General features: G+C 38.7%; 1 protein-coding gene across 1 annotated transcript in view; it reads right to left on the bottom strand.

The window, feature by feature from the left end:
• Positions 1 to 2,169: 2,169 nt before the first annotated feature.
• Positions 2,170 to 15,378, bottom strand: part of C5 (complement C5) — a 117,125-nt gene continuing 103,916 nt past the window's right edge. The window contains exons 35-42 of the mRNA XM_023223694.2: positions 14,606 to 14,708; positions 13,847 to 13,921; positions 13,625 to 13,730; positions 12,433 to 12,516; positions 11,202 to 11,291; positions 7,904 to 7,987; positions 3,276 to 3,414; positions 2,170 to 2,708 (exon numbers count right to left, since the gene is read on the bottom strand). Of these exons, the coding sequence (XP_023079462.2) occupies positions 2,579 to 2,708; positions 3,276 to 3,414; positions 7,904 to 7,987; positions 11,202 to 11,291; positions 12,433 to 12,516; positions 13,625 to 13,730; positions 13,847 to 13,921; positions 14,606 to 14,708 (811 nt within the window). The 3' untranslated portion in view covers positions 2,170 to 2,578. The remainder of the gene's footprint in view (positions 2,709 to 3,275; positions 3,415 to 7,903; positions 7,988 to 11,201; positions 11,292 to 12,432; positions 12,517 to 13,624; positions 13,731 to 13,846; positions 13,922 to 14,605; positions 14,709 to 15,378) is intronic.

Genomic DNA, 15,378 nt, shown 5'->3' with positions numbered 1-15,378 from the left:
AGAAAGAAAGAAAGAAAGAAAGAAAGAAAGAAAGAAAGAAAGAAAGAAAGAAAGAAAGAAAGAAAGAAAGAAAAAGAAAGACATAAAAGCCCAGTATTTGGATGCTTATATGCCATTTGGTTTTTTCTGTTTCACATCATAAGATTATAGAACATCTTCTTAGCTATATATAAAAGAGACATTAGAGTGTCCAATTCCCTTATTTTATAGGCTGTCAAAGAGATTAAGAGGCTTGTCCCAAATCACTGCCAATTAGGGCCAAAGCCAAGACTAGAACTTGGGTCTTCTGATTCTCTACACTGTGGGGGAATCCACCAACACTTATCGAGTCTGTATGATGTGCCTGACATTGTGCCAACTACAGGAGATACTGGCGAATAGAACAGACTCAGACCTTAGTTATGTGGAGCTTTCGGTGTGGTCACGCTAAACAAATAATTCCATCTGATTAAGTAAATCATTGCAAGAGCACAAGTGCCTTGGAGGAGAAGTGCAGTTTTGGATAATGGGCCCAGCCTGGTTTGGAGGGTCACAAAAGCCTCACTGAGAAAGTATGTTCAAATGCATAGGAGTTAGCTGAAGAGGAGCTGGCGGATATTTTAAATGGTGCCAGGCTAATTCACAAAAGCTGCTTTGATATTTGACAGCTGCATTGTGGGTTAATTAGGCCACTGTGGCCTGCCCTATTTGCCAAAGTGCTCAGGGAAAAGGCAGGCAGACTCCTGTGCCTCCGAAGCAGCACCAGTGGTTCCCTCCTCCAGGCAAGGAGGTGACAGGAGACACCAAGAGGCCTGCTCTGGAGAAGGTCTCCTCTCCCCTCACTGACAGGGAGTGTGGGCATCTTGAACATGACACATTGGTTGCTTTTGCCAAGGGAGTGCCTACAATGTGAGCTTTGACATTAGAGAAAAATAAGTCCTTAGTCCCTGGAAGTGGAAAATCTTAGTGTCATTTACAAAGGCACACTACAAGGCCTTGTGTAGTTTCACCTAACTAGTACAAAGCAGACTCTTCAAAAGGAGCTGCATTCCAGTCTCTGTTAATTACCATTACACCCGGAGGTCATCTTCATGTTTCCTGTGATAGTCCAGTGGTCCTGATTAACCTGTGTCTAAGAAACTTCTATTATGTCTCACCTTACTGTTAGAAAATTCACCCCAACAAGCAACATGTAGTGATGTGGAACAGAGATGTATTTAGACTGAGATAGTCTTGGGGTGTGATTTCCAATTCTTTTCCTTACTAGGATGGGAAAACTGCTTTACTTTTCTGAACCTCAATTTTCTTTTTTTTTTTTTCCTTTTCTCTTTTTTGAGATGGAGTCTCGCTCTGTCACCCAGGCTGGAATGCAGTAGCACGATCTTGGCTCACTGCAATGTCCACCTCCTGGGTTCAAGTGATCCTTCTGCCTCAGCCTACTGAGTACCTGGGATTACAGGCTTGCTAAATTAACCTGGCTAATTTTTATATTTTTAGTAGTATTTTATATTTTTAGTTTCACAATGTTGGCCAGGCTGGTCTCGAATTCCTGACCTCAAGTGATCTGCCTGCCTCGGCCTCCCAAAGTGCTGGGATTACAGGCTTAAGCCACCATGCCAGGACTGAATCTCAATTTTCTTATGTGTAAGATGGGGATGATAATGATAATAATAATAATTTCTGAATCTTGTGAGTCTTGAGACATTAAATGGGAATACATGTGAGAGCTTTTTAATATGATCTGAAGTGCTGCAAAATGTCACTTAAAACTTAACTTTCTGTTATGAATCCTCTTTTATAAAGCTCAAACTGAGGCTCAAAGAGAGATGTGGTTAGGGCTGGAAAAAGGTCTTCTGATTCGCCACTCAGTTTCTTTTCACCAGGTTGCTGCACTGGACCTGTCTTTTAGTAAAGCCATTGTTGGCAAGAGCAAGTTCCTGGGGGAAATGAACATGTGCCGGGAGGGAGGCAAAGAGAGTAGAGGGTCTCCCTTCAAGGGTGTGGAGAGGGCAATGGAAGGGGAAGGAGCGGAGACAAACTTGCCTACCTTCTCAGTGTGCTGAGGGCTCTGAGGCTAAGCCTGCTCCAGGTTAAGGTTCTCTACTGCTAACTTTCTCCGTCTCTCTCAATTTGCCTGTCTTTGTGTGGTTGAAGCTGATCTAGCATAAAATAACAGGGTTTTTAGCACAGTTTGAAAGCAAACTCAGGCTTTAATGATCAGTTTCCTGTCCCTTGGTATTTTCTTTCAAGCAAAGGCCATGTTTTTGTAATACTCCATTTCAATGGACTGTTCTTTCGGCCCCAGCAAACATTCCTGAGTGGTAGGTTTGAGGAGGTGTTCCAATTTATTGTTTCCGGTGTCCAATAACCTTGGAGGAGTATCTGTCTTCATGCCCTCCAAGGCCATGTTATTTCAGAAAGTTACAGCGTTTAAAATCATTCTCTAATAAAAGCAAGTGCCACTAATTCTAAGTAAAGTGAGCTTTACAAATAAGACCAGCTGTGAATGTTTAAAGAAAAAAAAACGAGAAAAAAAAAAACAAACTTCAACAACAGGAGTCCATAAGTGCAAACTGTATGCAGCTGAACTTCAGGAATTTTAGCATCCATTTAAAAAGATGTCTTCAGCAAATTCATCTAAATTAGCTAAAAATGCTTGACACGATGAACATGTTGTGTCTCTAGGCCAGTATTCAATCCAGGTCAAGGCATCTAAAGGGTAGATGTACCTACCAAGAAACAAAGTGTTTGTGAGGTGGCCAGTACAGAAAAGCCGGATTTGATTTCTTTTATAAGAGCCCAGCTGTGGTCAGGTCCCCAAGGATCAGGGTGTCCACCAAACTCTTCTGTACCGGCCTCTCCTGGAGGGGTTCACAAACCCTTAAGGAATCATGAAGCTGCCTGGGACTCCCATATTAAAGGCAGAAATGGCATCTATTTCAATGACTAGCTTCTAAAAGCAGATAATACAATGCTTATTTACACATTTTCCTCTTTACAAACCACAATTTGAGAACCTATCAAGGGAGCTGGTGTGGTGGTTAGGGGAGGTCCGGTGAGTACTTTCAGATTCATCATCAGGTCCAGATACTCAGATGGTTAATTAGGCAGCTAAGCCCTCAGCTGCCATGATGGTTTTTCAATCATTCTCTGTTTGACACTTACATTATTTCACTGATGTTCAAAATGGCTTGTTGGTTAAGAGCAGGGCCATAAGAAACACGTAGTGTATTTAAGAATAAATCATACTCAGTTTTGGAGGGAAGATCAGTGACTGAAAAATATTGGTGACTTACCTGAAACTGAAATTGTATTTTATCTGGAGAGCTTCTTTCCCCATAATTAAGTACTGTCTTCCTTTCACCAGCTCAGCGTTAGTGCAGGTTACCTTTTTAATGAAGGTGATTTCAGAGTCTTTCTCAGCAACAGCTTCCCCTGAGAGACATGCAAGTCAAGTAAGGTTAAAACATTCATATGTTAATGTCACAATGATAAACTCTCAAGCTTTCTGATTCCTCGTGGCTACTGAGAGGTTCTTGGCTAGTGGAGAGCAGTGATATTCATGTGGTTAAGGCTTCAGTCTCTGGAGCCAGACTGTCTGGGTTAAACTCTAAGCATGCCACTTCCTGGCTATGTGACTCCGGGAAAATGATTTATGTTATCTGTATAAGGCCTTAGACCCTCATCTGAAGACTGGGCATGATAATAAAACCTACCTTGTAGAACCATTGTGAAATTAAATGGGTTAATATATAAAAAGTGCCTGGAACATAGTAGGAGCTATGTAGGTACTTATTATTACTCTTATAGAACCAGAATTAAAAGAAGGCTCTCTATAGTTGAACAATATTAATCTCCACATTATATAGTAAAATATAAAATTATTTGGTAGTTGGCAACTGTCAACTTTGTAGAAAAGTACAAAATGTGAAAGACTTGGAAAATTTCAAAGATAATAATTTTGGGATTCCCAAAGAACTCACAAGTAGCCCATTCCCCTATCTGGAATGCATTCCTCCCCATGTTGGCCTATTGAATTTCATTTATCTTAAAAGTCTCCTTCAATTCTCACAGTATCCAGTAAAATATTCCTGGATGCTCTTTGTTTTAAATATCTTTCTGTCTCCTCCTTACCTCTTTTACACTTGAATTTCTATCACAATGTTTTGTCCCACATCTGTCCTTCTAGCTAGACTAGAAACTTCTTAAGGCACGGACTGTGTCTGATTTATCGCTATATATCCAGAGCTGATATTTAACTATTAAGCTCTGGCAGAGTCATCTTAATTGTTAAGTCCTGAAAACCTTCTGAACCAGTTGGCAAATAGTGTATAATAGAAATTGTGTAAATGGTAACCTTTCATTAGTAATATAAATTTCGGTGTATACTCATTAGTTCAAGCTGATTTCTTAGGCTGCCCTGATGGTGTAGATTCCTATTATGTCAATATCTGAGCAGCATTACCAGTACTATCTGCCATTTCAGCCCCTGTCATAGTAAGCAGTGTGGCTGTATGGGGCCTTATTTTTTAAACTTCTCATCATGGAAACTTTAAAGTATATTCAGAAGAGAGAACAGGCAACTACCCTGGGCTTCAACAATAACTTTTATTCTTCTGTATCCTCACCTATTATAAGCACTCTGTCCTTTGGAGAAATACCAATTTATCATTATCTTCAAACTACAGTTTGCCCTTGATTCTAAATGGTTTATTGTTACTGTGCCACAATTCTTCTGTAAGTAGTTTGTGGTATTTTTATATTTATAAAAATTCAAAATTTATAAGTGTTAAAAATGAACCCAGAATGAGGAGATGAAGTATGCAAATGTTTCTTAACATTTCCTTTTAAATATCATAAAATGCATCTTTGGATCTACAGGAGAACAAAGAGGAAATGATACTAATAAAAAAAAACTGTAGCTTGGGAATCATCCGATGCTATGAAAAATTCAGAACAGTCTAAAATGTCTTTTGATACTATGCAAGAATCAGTATCAAATAAAACAAATAATTTGTATTTCTGGAATGAAAAGCACTTTGTTATTTCAGTAAAAAGAGAATGGCTTATTACTGCTTGTAATATGAATATTGGATGAAAATGGTGCTCAAAAGTTGGATCGTAGAAAGATCAAAGTTCTAAACACTTATTTCATTAGAATGGCAACTAGCCTGCAAATTAAAAAATTATGACCATCAATGAAGAAAAAAATAAAATAACATCACAAATAAGTTTCATACAATGAAACTTTCGAAATAGCAAAAATTTAAAAAATTATCAAAGTGTTGATAAAGCAAATACAAAATTGAAAAATATTACTAGGATTTTAAAATTCTAGGGTATGGTTAGTAATAATCAAGCTGGGAGGCTGAGGAGAGAGGATCCCTTGAGCCTAGGAGTTTGAGACCAGCCTGAACAACATAGTGGGACCCCGTCTCAGAAGAAAAGAAATCAAGCATTTTAGGACTTGAAATATTTGATAGAATTTCAAAAGAGAAAAATATTTAGTATAAACATATTATTGCAATTTAGCTTTATAGTCCTACTTATTGCAAAATTTATATCAATTGAAATGAGGCCAGGTGTGAGGCTCACACATGTAATCCCAGCATTTCAGGAGTCTGAGGTGAGTGGATCACTCGAACCCAGGAGTTCAAGACCAGCCTGGCCAACATGTAAGACCCCATATCCACAAAAATACAAAAATAAGTCAGGTGTGGTGGTGCATGTCTGTAATCCCAGCTACTCAGGAGGCTGAGGCAGGAGAATCACTTGAACCTAGGAAGCAGAGGTTGTAGTGAGCCAAGATCATGCCACTGCACTCCAGTCTGGGTGACAAAGTGAAACTTCATCTCAAAAAAAAAAAAAAAAAAAAAAGTAATCCCATTCACAATAGCCACACACACACAAAAATGCCTATGAATACAGCTAACTAGGGAGGTGAATGATCTCTACAATGAGAATTACAAAACACTGCTCAAAGAAATCAGAGATGACACAAACAAATGGAAAAACATTCCATGCTCATGGATAGGAAGAATTAATATTGTTAAAATGGCCATACTGCCCAAAGCAATTTACAGATTTAATGCTATTCCTGTCAAAATACCAATGTCATTCTTCTATTTTTCATAAAATTGGAAAAAAAACATTTTAATATTCATACGGAACAAAGAAAGAACTTGAATAGCCAAATGAATTCTAAGCAAAAGAACAAAGCCGGAGGCCTCCTACTAACTGACTTCAAACTATATTACAAGGCTACAGTAACCAAAGCAGCATGCTACTGATACCAAAAAAGACACGTAGGCCAATGGAACAGGTTAGAGAACCCAGAAATAAAGCCACACATCTACAACCATCTGATCTTCAACAAAATCAATAAAAACAAGCAATGGGGGAAGGACTCCCTAGTCAATAAATGGTGCTGGGATAACTGGCTAGCCACATGCCAAAGAATGAAACTGGACCCCTTCCTTTCATCATATGTAAAAATCAACTCAAGATGGATTAAAGACTTAAATCTAAAACTTAAAACTATAAAAATCCTAGAAAAAAATCCAGGAAATACCATTCTGTAAATAGGCACTGGCAAAGATTTCATGACAAAGACTCCAAATGTAATTGCAACAGAAACAAAAATTGACAAATGAGACCTAATTAAGGAGCTGCTTCTGCACAGCAAAATAAACTATTAACAGAGTAAACAGACAATGTACAGAGTGGTAGAACATTTTTCTATCATCTGATAAATTTTCGATATCCAGAATCTATAAGGAACTTAAATCAACAAGCAAAAAACAACCCTATTAAAACAATGGGCAAAGGACATGAATAGACACTTCTCAAAAGAAGCCGTACACGTAGCCAACAAGCACATGAAAAAATGCTCAACATCACTAATCACTAGAGAATTGCAAATCGAAACTACAAAATGACATCTCACACCCAGTCAGAATGGCTATAATTAAAGAGTCAAAAAATAACAGATACTGGCAGGGTTGCGGAGAAAAGGGAATGCTTATATACCACTGGTACCATAAGCATTGCGGAGAAAAGGGAATGCTTATATACCACAGCCACTGTGGAAAGCAGTTTGGAGATTTCTCAAAGAACTTAAAACAGAATTACCATTTGACCCATCAATTCCATTATTGGGTATATACTCAAAGGAATAGAAATCATCCCTCCCTGAAGACACATGCACATATATGTTCATCACAGCACTATTCATAATAGAAAAGACATGAAATCAAATTAAATGTCCATCAGTGGTGGACTGGATAAAGGAAATGTGGGACATAGACACCATGGAATACCATGCAGCCATCAAAAGGATGAAATCGTGCTTTCCAGCATCATGGATGCAGAGCCAGAGGCCATTAACCTAAGTGAATTAATACAGTAACAGAAAATCAAATATCACATATTTTCACTTATAAGTGGGAACTAAACACTGAGTATACATGGACACAAAGAGGGGAACACTAGACAGCAGAGCCTACTTGAGGGTAGAAGGTGGGAAGAGGGTGAGGACTGAAAAATTATCTATTGGGTACTATGCTTATTACTTCGGTGACAAAATAATCTATATACCAAACCCCTACGACATGCAATTTACCCATGTAACAAACTTGCACATGTATCCCCTGAACCTAAAATAAAAGTTGGAAAGAAAAAGAAATTGGACAATTACACAATTAAAAAAACCATTTTGCTGAAGTTTGAGAAAAATGAATTCAGTGAGAAATGTTTATACGAACATCTTTAAAACATGTTTCTCCCCAAGTAGGATATAAGCTTTAAAAAGGCAGGAGCTCTGTCTTATTTGCGTTGTATCTTCTGCATCTAATACAATGCCTGGCACATAGTCAGTACTAAATAGTTGTTGAATGAAAGAACGAATGAATGAATGAATTCTCACCAGTTTTGTAGATATCCAGAAGGGTTGCCTTGTATTTGACAAAAACATTTTCTGTAGTGATGGATGTGATGCTAACTTTATAAGCTGGTAAAAGACAAACAAAAATGAAACAATTCAGTCTTAATACTATTAATGCTATGTCCAGTAGAAGCCAGAATTTGTCAAACACGAGAAATGAAGCATGGCGAACTATTATAGTTCTTATTTCCTCCAAGAAGCCTTCCCCAATCCCCTCAGTCTGATTCAATCTCTCAGTCTATTAGAATCATTAGCCCTGGCCAATGTTATAGAACAGGCTGATTAGAATAAGAGACATATTTAATAAAATAACAGAAGCACATACAACAAACAAACAAGATAAACCTTTGCTAGATGTTAAGTTCAGAGGCTGATCCTTTATGATGAGTGGAGTCATGCCTATGGGCATCTTTTGAAGAGCCCCTTCATTCTCTTCTCCATGGCCACAGAGGAAGCCTTATCTCTCATTCAGGTCAACCATGTGAGCTTTCTTGGTTCCTTGCTTTGCTTCCTCCTATAGTTCCACTGGCTTTAATCTTTGGTTTTTAGGATGATTCTGTTGTCTCACTCACCCTTGCTTGGCAACTACCCAACGTGAGCTGCCCACAATCCTGTTCTCTCTTCATTCAGACATCAATGTTTGATGCACAATGTGCTTGCCCTCAGGTCTGGAAAGACCAGCTTGAAGGGACCCGTTCTTTCTATGTGGCCTCAGGAGAGGTTTATTTTATTTTTGCTTTTGTTCTTTCCATTTTTTGTTTTGAAATGAGTGACCTAAAAGATTTGTTCATTCTAGATATCCCTCAAGTATTTAAGTCTATCCCAGTTATAGATTGACAGATTGAGAGATAGATAGGTGAACTCATCATGGCAGAACCAGGGGCTATGTAAATTAGTGGCTTAAAATGCATGAAAAATGTTCTGAATTTCAGATTCATAGTCTTTATAATGGACATGGGCAATGTACTTACTATGTGGGCCCGAGTAGAGAGACAGAACTACTTAATTTTGCTTCTATTCTGTTATTCCAGTAATAGCTTGTAGTCCAGAAAAAGCCAGCTGTGTTTTCTTAAAACAACACAATAAACCCAAATTGCATTTATTCTCTGTGTTAAAATAGATTTCTGATATTTTAGATTTAAAATAGTTCTAAAATGGAGGGAAGAAATAATTTAGTGGAATTTTTGTTAAAACATTATAGTATTCTCAAGTCTTCATGTATTTAACAAACTGCATTGGGTCTACACTGAGTCAGGAAGCTTTTTAGCTTTTTTTTTTTTTTTTAAATCAAGATAAATTCAAAGGAAAGAAATGTTATTAACCATACAAAACTCATTCTGTTGCCTGAATTACTATTAAGAGAATTCAGTAGACTTCGATGGAAAAAATACTGGAGATCAGGATGCATCTCAATTCTATCACTTGCTTTCTGCATGACCTTGAGCAAATTATTTAATCTCCCTGAGCTTCAGTTTCTTCACTGGCAAATAGTGATAATCCTCTGTTACATTTTTTTTTTTGACAGGGTCTCACTCTGTCACTCAGTCTAGAGTGCAATGGCTCACTGCAATCTCCCCACCTCCCAGGCTCAAGTGATCCTCCTACCTCAGCCTCCCAAGTAGCTAGGACTACAGGCACCAGCCATCAATGCACATCTAATTTTTGTATTTTTTGAAGAGACAGGGTTTTGCCTTGTTGCCCAGGCTGGTCTAGAACCCGTGAGCTCAAAGTGATCTGCCCGCCTCAGCCTCCCAAAGTGCTGGGACTACAGGCATGAGCCACCACACCCAGCCGTCATAAAGTTCTTATGAGACCCTTTCCATAAGAATGAGAACCCTTTCCATTGCAATGAGAAACTGTCTATGAAAGCTGTTGCTAAACACAAAGTACTAAATTGGCTGTACTTATTTTTTAAATTTATAAATAACACCCTTCCAATTTCTTTCTTTTCTTTTCTTTTTTCTTTCTTTCTTTTTTTTTTTTTTTTATTTTTTTTTTTTTTTTTTTTGAGACAGAGTCTCGCTGTGTTGCCCAGTTTGGAATGCAGTGGCACAATCTTGGCTCACTGCAACCTCCTTCTCCTGGGTTCAAGCGATTCTCCTGCCTCACCCTCCTGAGTAGCTGGGATTACAGGCACGCACCAATATGCTTGGCTAATTTTTGTATTTTTAGTAGAGACAGGGTTTTGCCATGTTCGCCCCAGGCTGGTCTTGAACTCCTGACCTCAGGTGATTCACCCAACTCGGCCTCCCAAAGTGCTGGTATTACAGGCATGAGCCACCGCGCCTGGCTCCACCCTTCCAATTTCAAAATGAAGAAATGGTTTGAGATAGTGTACGATATGCTCTCTCTCTTCAAAAAATGCCAGCAATAAACATCAAAAACTGAATAGAAAACAAAGGAGCTAATTTTATCAGGAACTGAGACAAGGCTGCAACTGAACTTGAACACTAATTTAGCTCTGAGCTCTGGACAACTAGAAGGATTGAGATTCGCTTTTTGAAATGGAGAATGTCTCAAACATGGATTGCAGTTCTGAATATATTAAAAATTATTTGGTATTTATATTTTTACACTGAAGAGATTTTTTAAAAACCAACTCCCCTGAACCACCTTTGCCTCTGCCTCTGGTCTATCAATTGGAAGAGTACGGAACTGAAATCTTTTTTTGAGACGGAGTCTCGCTCTGTCGCCCAGGCTGGAGTGCAGTGGCCAGATCTTAGCTCACTGCAAGCTCCGCCTCCCGGGTTTACGCCATTCTCCTGCCTCAGCCTCCCGAGTAGCTGAGACTACAGACGCCCGCCACCACGCCTGGCTAGTTTTTTTGTATTTTTTAGTAGAGACGGGGTTTCACCGTGTTAGCCAGGATGGTCTCGATCTCTTGACCTCGTGATCCGCCCGTCTCAGCCTCCCAAAGTGCTGGGATTACAGGCTTGAGCCACCGCGCCCGGCCGGAACTGAAATCTTATACCTCTGTGGCTTCTCAAAAGTTCCCTTTGACTATGTTTTAGTGCTTGTAATTGAAAAAGATCTATTAGAGGAAAGTATCTTGGCTGGGTATACATGTCACTTCTATTATTTATAATGAAAATCACATTTCTTTGCTGGGGAATAAAAAACTTTTCATGTTAGTGCTAAAAATCGATGGCATTTTCCTTCAGGGGATCACATGGAATGTTGTATCCATATAATCACTATGTAAAGTTTTTGATCTTTCTAACTGAACACGTTTTCATAAAATTTCATGTTTAAAGGAGCTATATTGAACTTTTGAACTCACCATATGCAATCTCTGGGTTACATGCTGTTTGTTTTCTAGTCTCTGCAGAGATTGTCAGATCCAATTCTTTCTGCATTTGCCCACAATCAGCTGGATTTTGTGAAAATTGGTAAAACTAAGGTTAATGTAAAGAAGTAGACACTCTTTCTAGGAGTAAACACAGTTTCTCATGAACCCAGAGACAACCCAATAAAACCTTACAAATCTCAGATTTATAAGACCTGCCCATTTTCTTTTCTTTCATAAAGCGAAACATTACATAAAGCAAAAACAAAACAAACAAAAAACAAAATCTTGAGCATAAGTCACAAGCTTGTTGAACCCATGGCCCGAGGGCTGCCCACAGCCCAGGACAGCTTTGAATGTGGCACAACACAAATTCGTAAACTTTCTTAAAATGTTATGAGATTTTCTTGTGATTTTTGTTTTAGCTCATTAGCTATTGTCAGTGTTAGTGTATTTTATGTATGGCCCAAGAAAATTCTTCTTCCAGTGTGGCCCATTGAAGCCAAAAGACTGGACGCCCCTGGCATAAGACTTATTGTTAGACTGTGTGGCTACTCCACATTCAGGTCCTTAGAAATGTATGTGCTTCCCTTGATGAAAGGGGGAAATTTTTCCATTTTGAGTATAATCAGAAGTCCTTCAAAGGACCCAGAATGATAATGTGACTGATATATAGCCATAAAATGGCACAATAAGTACCTAGAAAATGTGTAGCTATTGAGGATTTTGAAAAAACCAAAACTAACTCAGATCCTTATGGAGCCAGCTGTTGATTACTGGTGAGTTCTGGATCTTTTCCTTGGCCAAGAGGGCTTTCTTCAATTTACGAAAGACTAAATGGAACTGGACAATAAATAGAATTCCATTAACTGGGAAGTAAAAGAGAAAAGAAACAGAAGCTAGTGGTTCAGTCCTGAGCCTCTGGTCCTGTATGTTAAAAAGACTAGGTGAAAGTAAAATTTCACATCATGTTGTCCCTATAATATCCAACAACCATCTCAATGATGTTTCCCTGCCTCTGTACAGCATGAACTATCAGGTTGTTCAGGAACTGTGAAAACGTAGTTTTACAATGCTCAGGAATCATTAGCTTTCAATTAGTTGAGATAGCATTTCTACTTCTGAGAAAGAACAGTTTACCAAACAGTGTCCCCCAGATTAACCTCAAGTTATGAATGACTGCTTTAAATAAGCATGCAGCCTAAACATGTTACATAAAGTTTACCTTCTACACACTTGCACGTGGCTCCTTCACAGACTTTCTGAATTTTGATATTGGAAGTGCTATAAAACATGGTACACTGTTTATCTGTGGCAACGAAAGTGTGGTTAACAGAAGAGGTTTGATTGAAGAACAACACATGTACTAATTGGCGAGTCTCTTACATGAAGCCTCAGAGATTGCTTATTCTAAATCCTTCTTTTTATAGTTAAGGCCCAGGGAGGTGAAATTATGAATTGGCTGTCCTGGGAAGCGTTCCCCTACCCTCAGAAAGATCTCCCCTTTTTAGCTTAGTTCTGTGCTTGAAACACTCGTTTCTCAGAAATAAAATATTTTATGCTTCTATAAGTAACAGGAAAATAAATTATGTTGCATGAGTTGGAATTGTTTGAAAGAGTTGGAATTGTTTAGGGTGGACAAGGGAAGAAAAGCATATATCTATGTAACTCTATATATCTATCTCAAGGAGAAGAGGGACTATGTATGTTCTATGTGATTTCAGAATATAAAACTAGAATGAATGGGTGTCAGAGTTTTGGTTCACTTTAAGAATTTTCTAACAAGTAGAACTGCCCAAGGTGGAGTCATCTGTCTTGTGAACCAATAAGCTCTCCAATCACATAACATTCTCAAAAGTGGCTGAGTAGTCAAATGTGGTATTACTCATTCATAAATGTTTATTGAGTTCACATTCTATACTTGACACTGCATTGTATACTAGGGACACAAGAATGAAAATACCCTGGAGTTGATGAGAAAGACATACAAATAATTGAATGCAATCTGACAGCTGCTATAACAGAGCTATCTGCAAAGTGTAACAAGAATATAGATGGGCTAGAAGTTGTTCTGAGGGAATTGAGTTGGTTTCTTTCAAAAGGAGAGTGATGATTTATCTGTGAACACCATAGATAAACCTGAGGCAGAGAATATTGAAGTTGGAGGCACTACAATCCAGTTATTTTAAAAATGAAGAAACTGAGGACTGAGGTGAAATTGTCTGCTCAATGTCAAGAAGTAGTTTATGTACAATATTTTGTATGCAGTAGTTTGAATGTTCAAATTGGGACTTTTATGAAGAGTGGTCCCTAAGAGACGCAATACATAAAATTTACAGGACTCTAGTGGATTTCTAAATGTTCTGTAAAGAATACCAAGTATTCTTCTGAAGAAATGTTAGCATGGAGTTGATTACCTGGTCTGTGGTATTCATACACTGTGAAAGTGGCAGGACTAAGAAACCCAACTTCAAAGAGTTCAAAAATCCGGAATCGTACACAAAGGAAATCACTGGAGGGGATCTGTTTAACAAATTCAAGGATTTAAGGAAATTACAGAGAGATGGTATTTATAATCTTTTAGCCTGTATATTTTGAATAGTAATAGTAAAGGAAAAATGGTTGGAGGTAGAACTTACCGAATTCAGTTGCAGAATAACATGTCCATCTTTGATTTGGTAATCAGTGAGTAGCTGATCCACCCCTTCCACAAGCTAAGGGGGAAAAGAGAGAAGCTTGAATTTCATTTCATTATCTTTTTGTTTAAATGCATTCACCTGTTAATGAGATGTCACATCGCAGGGATGTGATCTGTTGTTCAAAGAAACTGAAGAGCAATTCCTCTTCTTGAAAAAGTCTGAACACATTAGCATATAAACTCATATTTTTCAGAGCATGCTAGTGTATGCTTCTGTTTCACTTTGATAAATCAAAACTTAGGTTAATTATGTTTTGAAAGGAATATTCTGGCCAGGCCTGGTGGCTTACACCTGTAATCCCAGCAGTTTGGGAGGCCAAAGCCAGTGGATCACCCTGACGTCAGGAGTTGGAGACCAACCTGACTGACATGGTGAAACCTCGTCTCTACTAAAACTACAAAAAAAATTAGCCAGGCGTGGTGGTGCATGCCTGTAATCCCAGCTACTCGGGAGGCTGAGGCAGGAGAATCACTTGAACCCGGGAGGCAGGGTTGCAGTGAGCCAAGATCGCATCTTTGCACTCCAGCCTGGGCAACAAGAGTGAAAATCCATCTCAAAACAAAAACAAAAACAAAAACAGAGAATATTCTGGGTGATTCTATACAAGTTGTATATTAAAATGAAAGAAAGTAAAATTGTCTATAAAATAATTCAGAAAAGAAAACAAAGAATTCACATGATTTAAAAGAAAACACATACAGCTTTTAAGTCTTCTTCATTTGCATTGATTCCAGTAGGCAAGGAGATATCCATCACTGCATGAGAGGATCCGGAAGATGATTCTTCCCTGCTGGGCTTGTAGCTAAAATAAAAAAGAGGTTAGAAAATGTAATAAACAAGTGAATAAGATTCTTTAAGAAAGGACACTGTTCCTTAGTAGACCTTAATTTTTAAATTTGGGTCTCCATTTATTTACTTTTCTACAATGTATGGGTTAAAATCTCTGACTTTAGAGTTGCAAGAGATCTTTGAGTCATCTATTCTCTTTCCTCACTTGATCAATAATCTCAGTGAACCACTCTACTGGAACACAGAAGTCATCCACACCAAGCTAACTAGCTGGGGAAACTCAGGATGAGAGTAAGGCACTGGTTCAAGGTCACACGGCTAATTCTTGCAGAGCCGTAGAAGAATCCAGGTCTTTGGATTCTCACGTCAGTTTATTTTCTAATGAAGCATATTCCAAGGGAAAAAATTAGTTGTATGTTGAAAAGAGATTCAATGGCCGGGCGCGGTGGCTCACGCCTGTAATCCCAGCACTTTGGGAGGCCGAGGCGGGCGGATCACGAGGTCAGGAGATCAAGACCATCCTGGTGAACATGGTGAAACCCTGTCTCTACTAAAAAATACAAAAAAATTAGCCGGGCGAGGTGGCAGGCGCCTGTAGTCCCAGCTTCTAGGGAGGCTGAGGCAGGAGAATGGCGTGAACCCGGGAGGTGGCGGAGCTTGCAGTGAGCCAAGATTGCGCCACT

The sequence above is a fragment of the Piliocolobus tephrosceles genome, chromosome 14, assembly GCF_002776525.5.
Source record: "Piliocolobus tephrosceles isolate RC106 chromosome 14, ASM277652v3, whole genome shotgun sequence".
Lineage (NCBI taxonomy): Eukaryota > Metazoa > Chordata > Mammalia > Primates > Cercopithecidae > Piliocolobus > Piliocolobus tephrosceles.
This window is presented reverse-complemented; position numbering and strand designations above follow the sequence as displayed.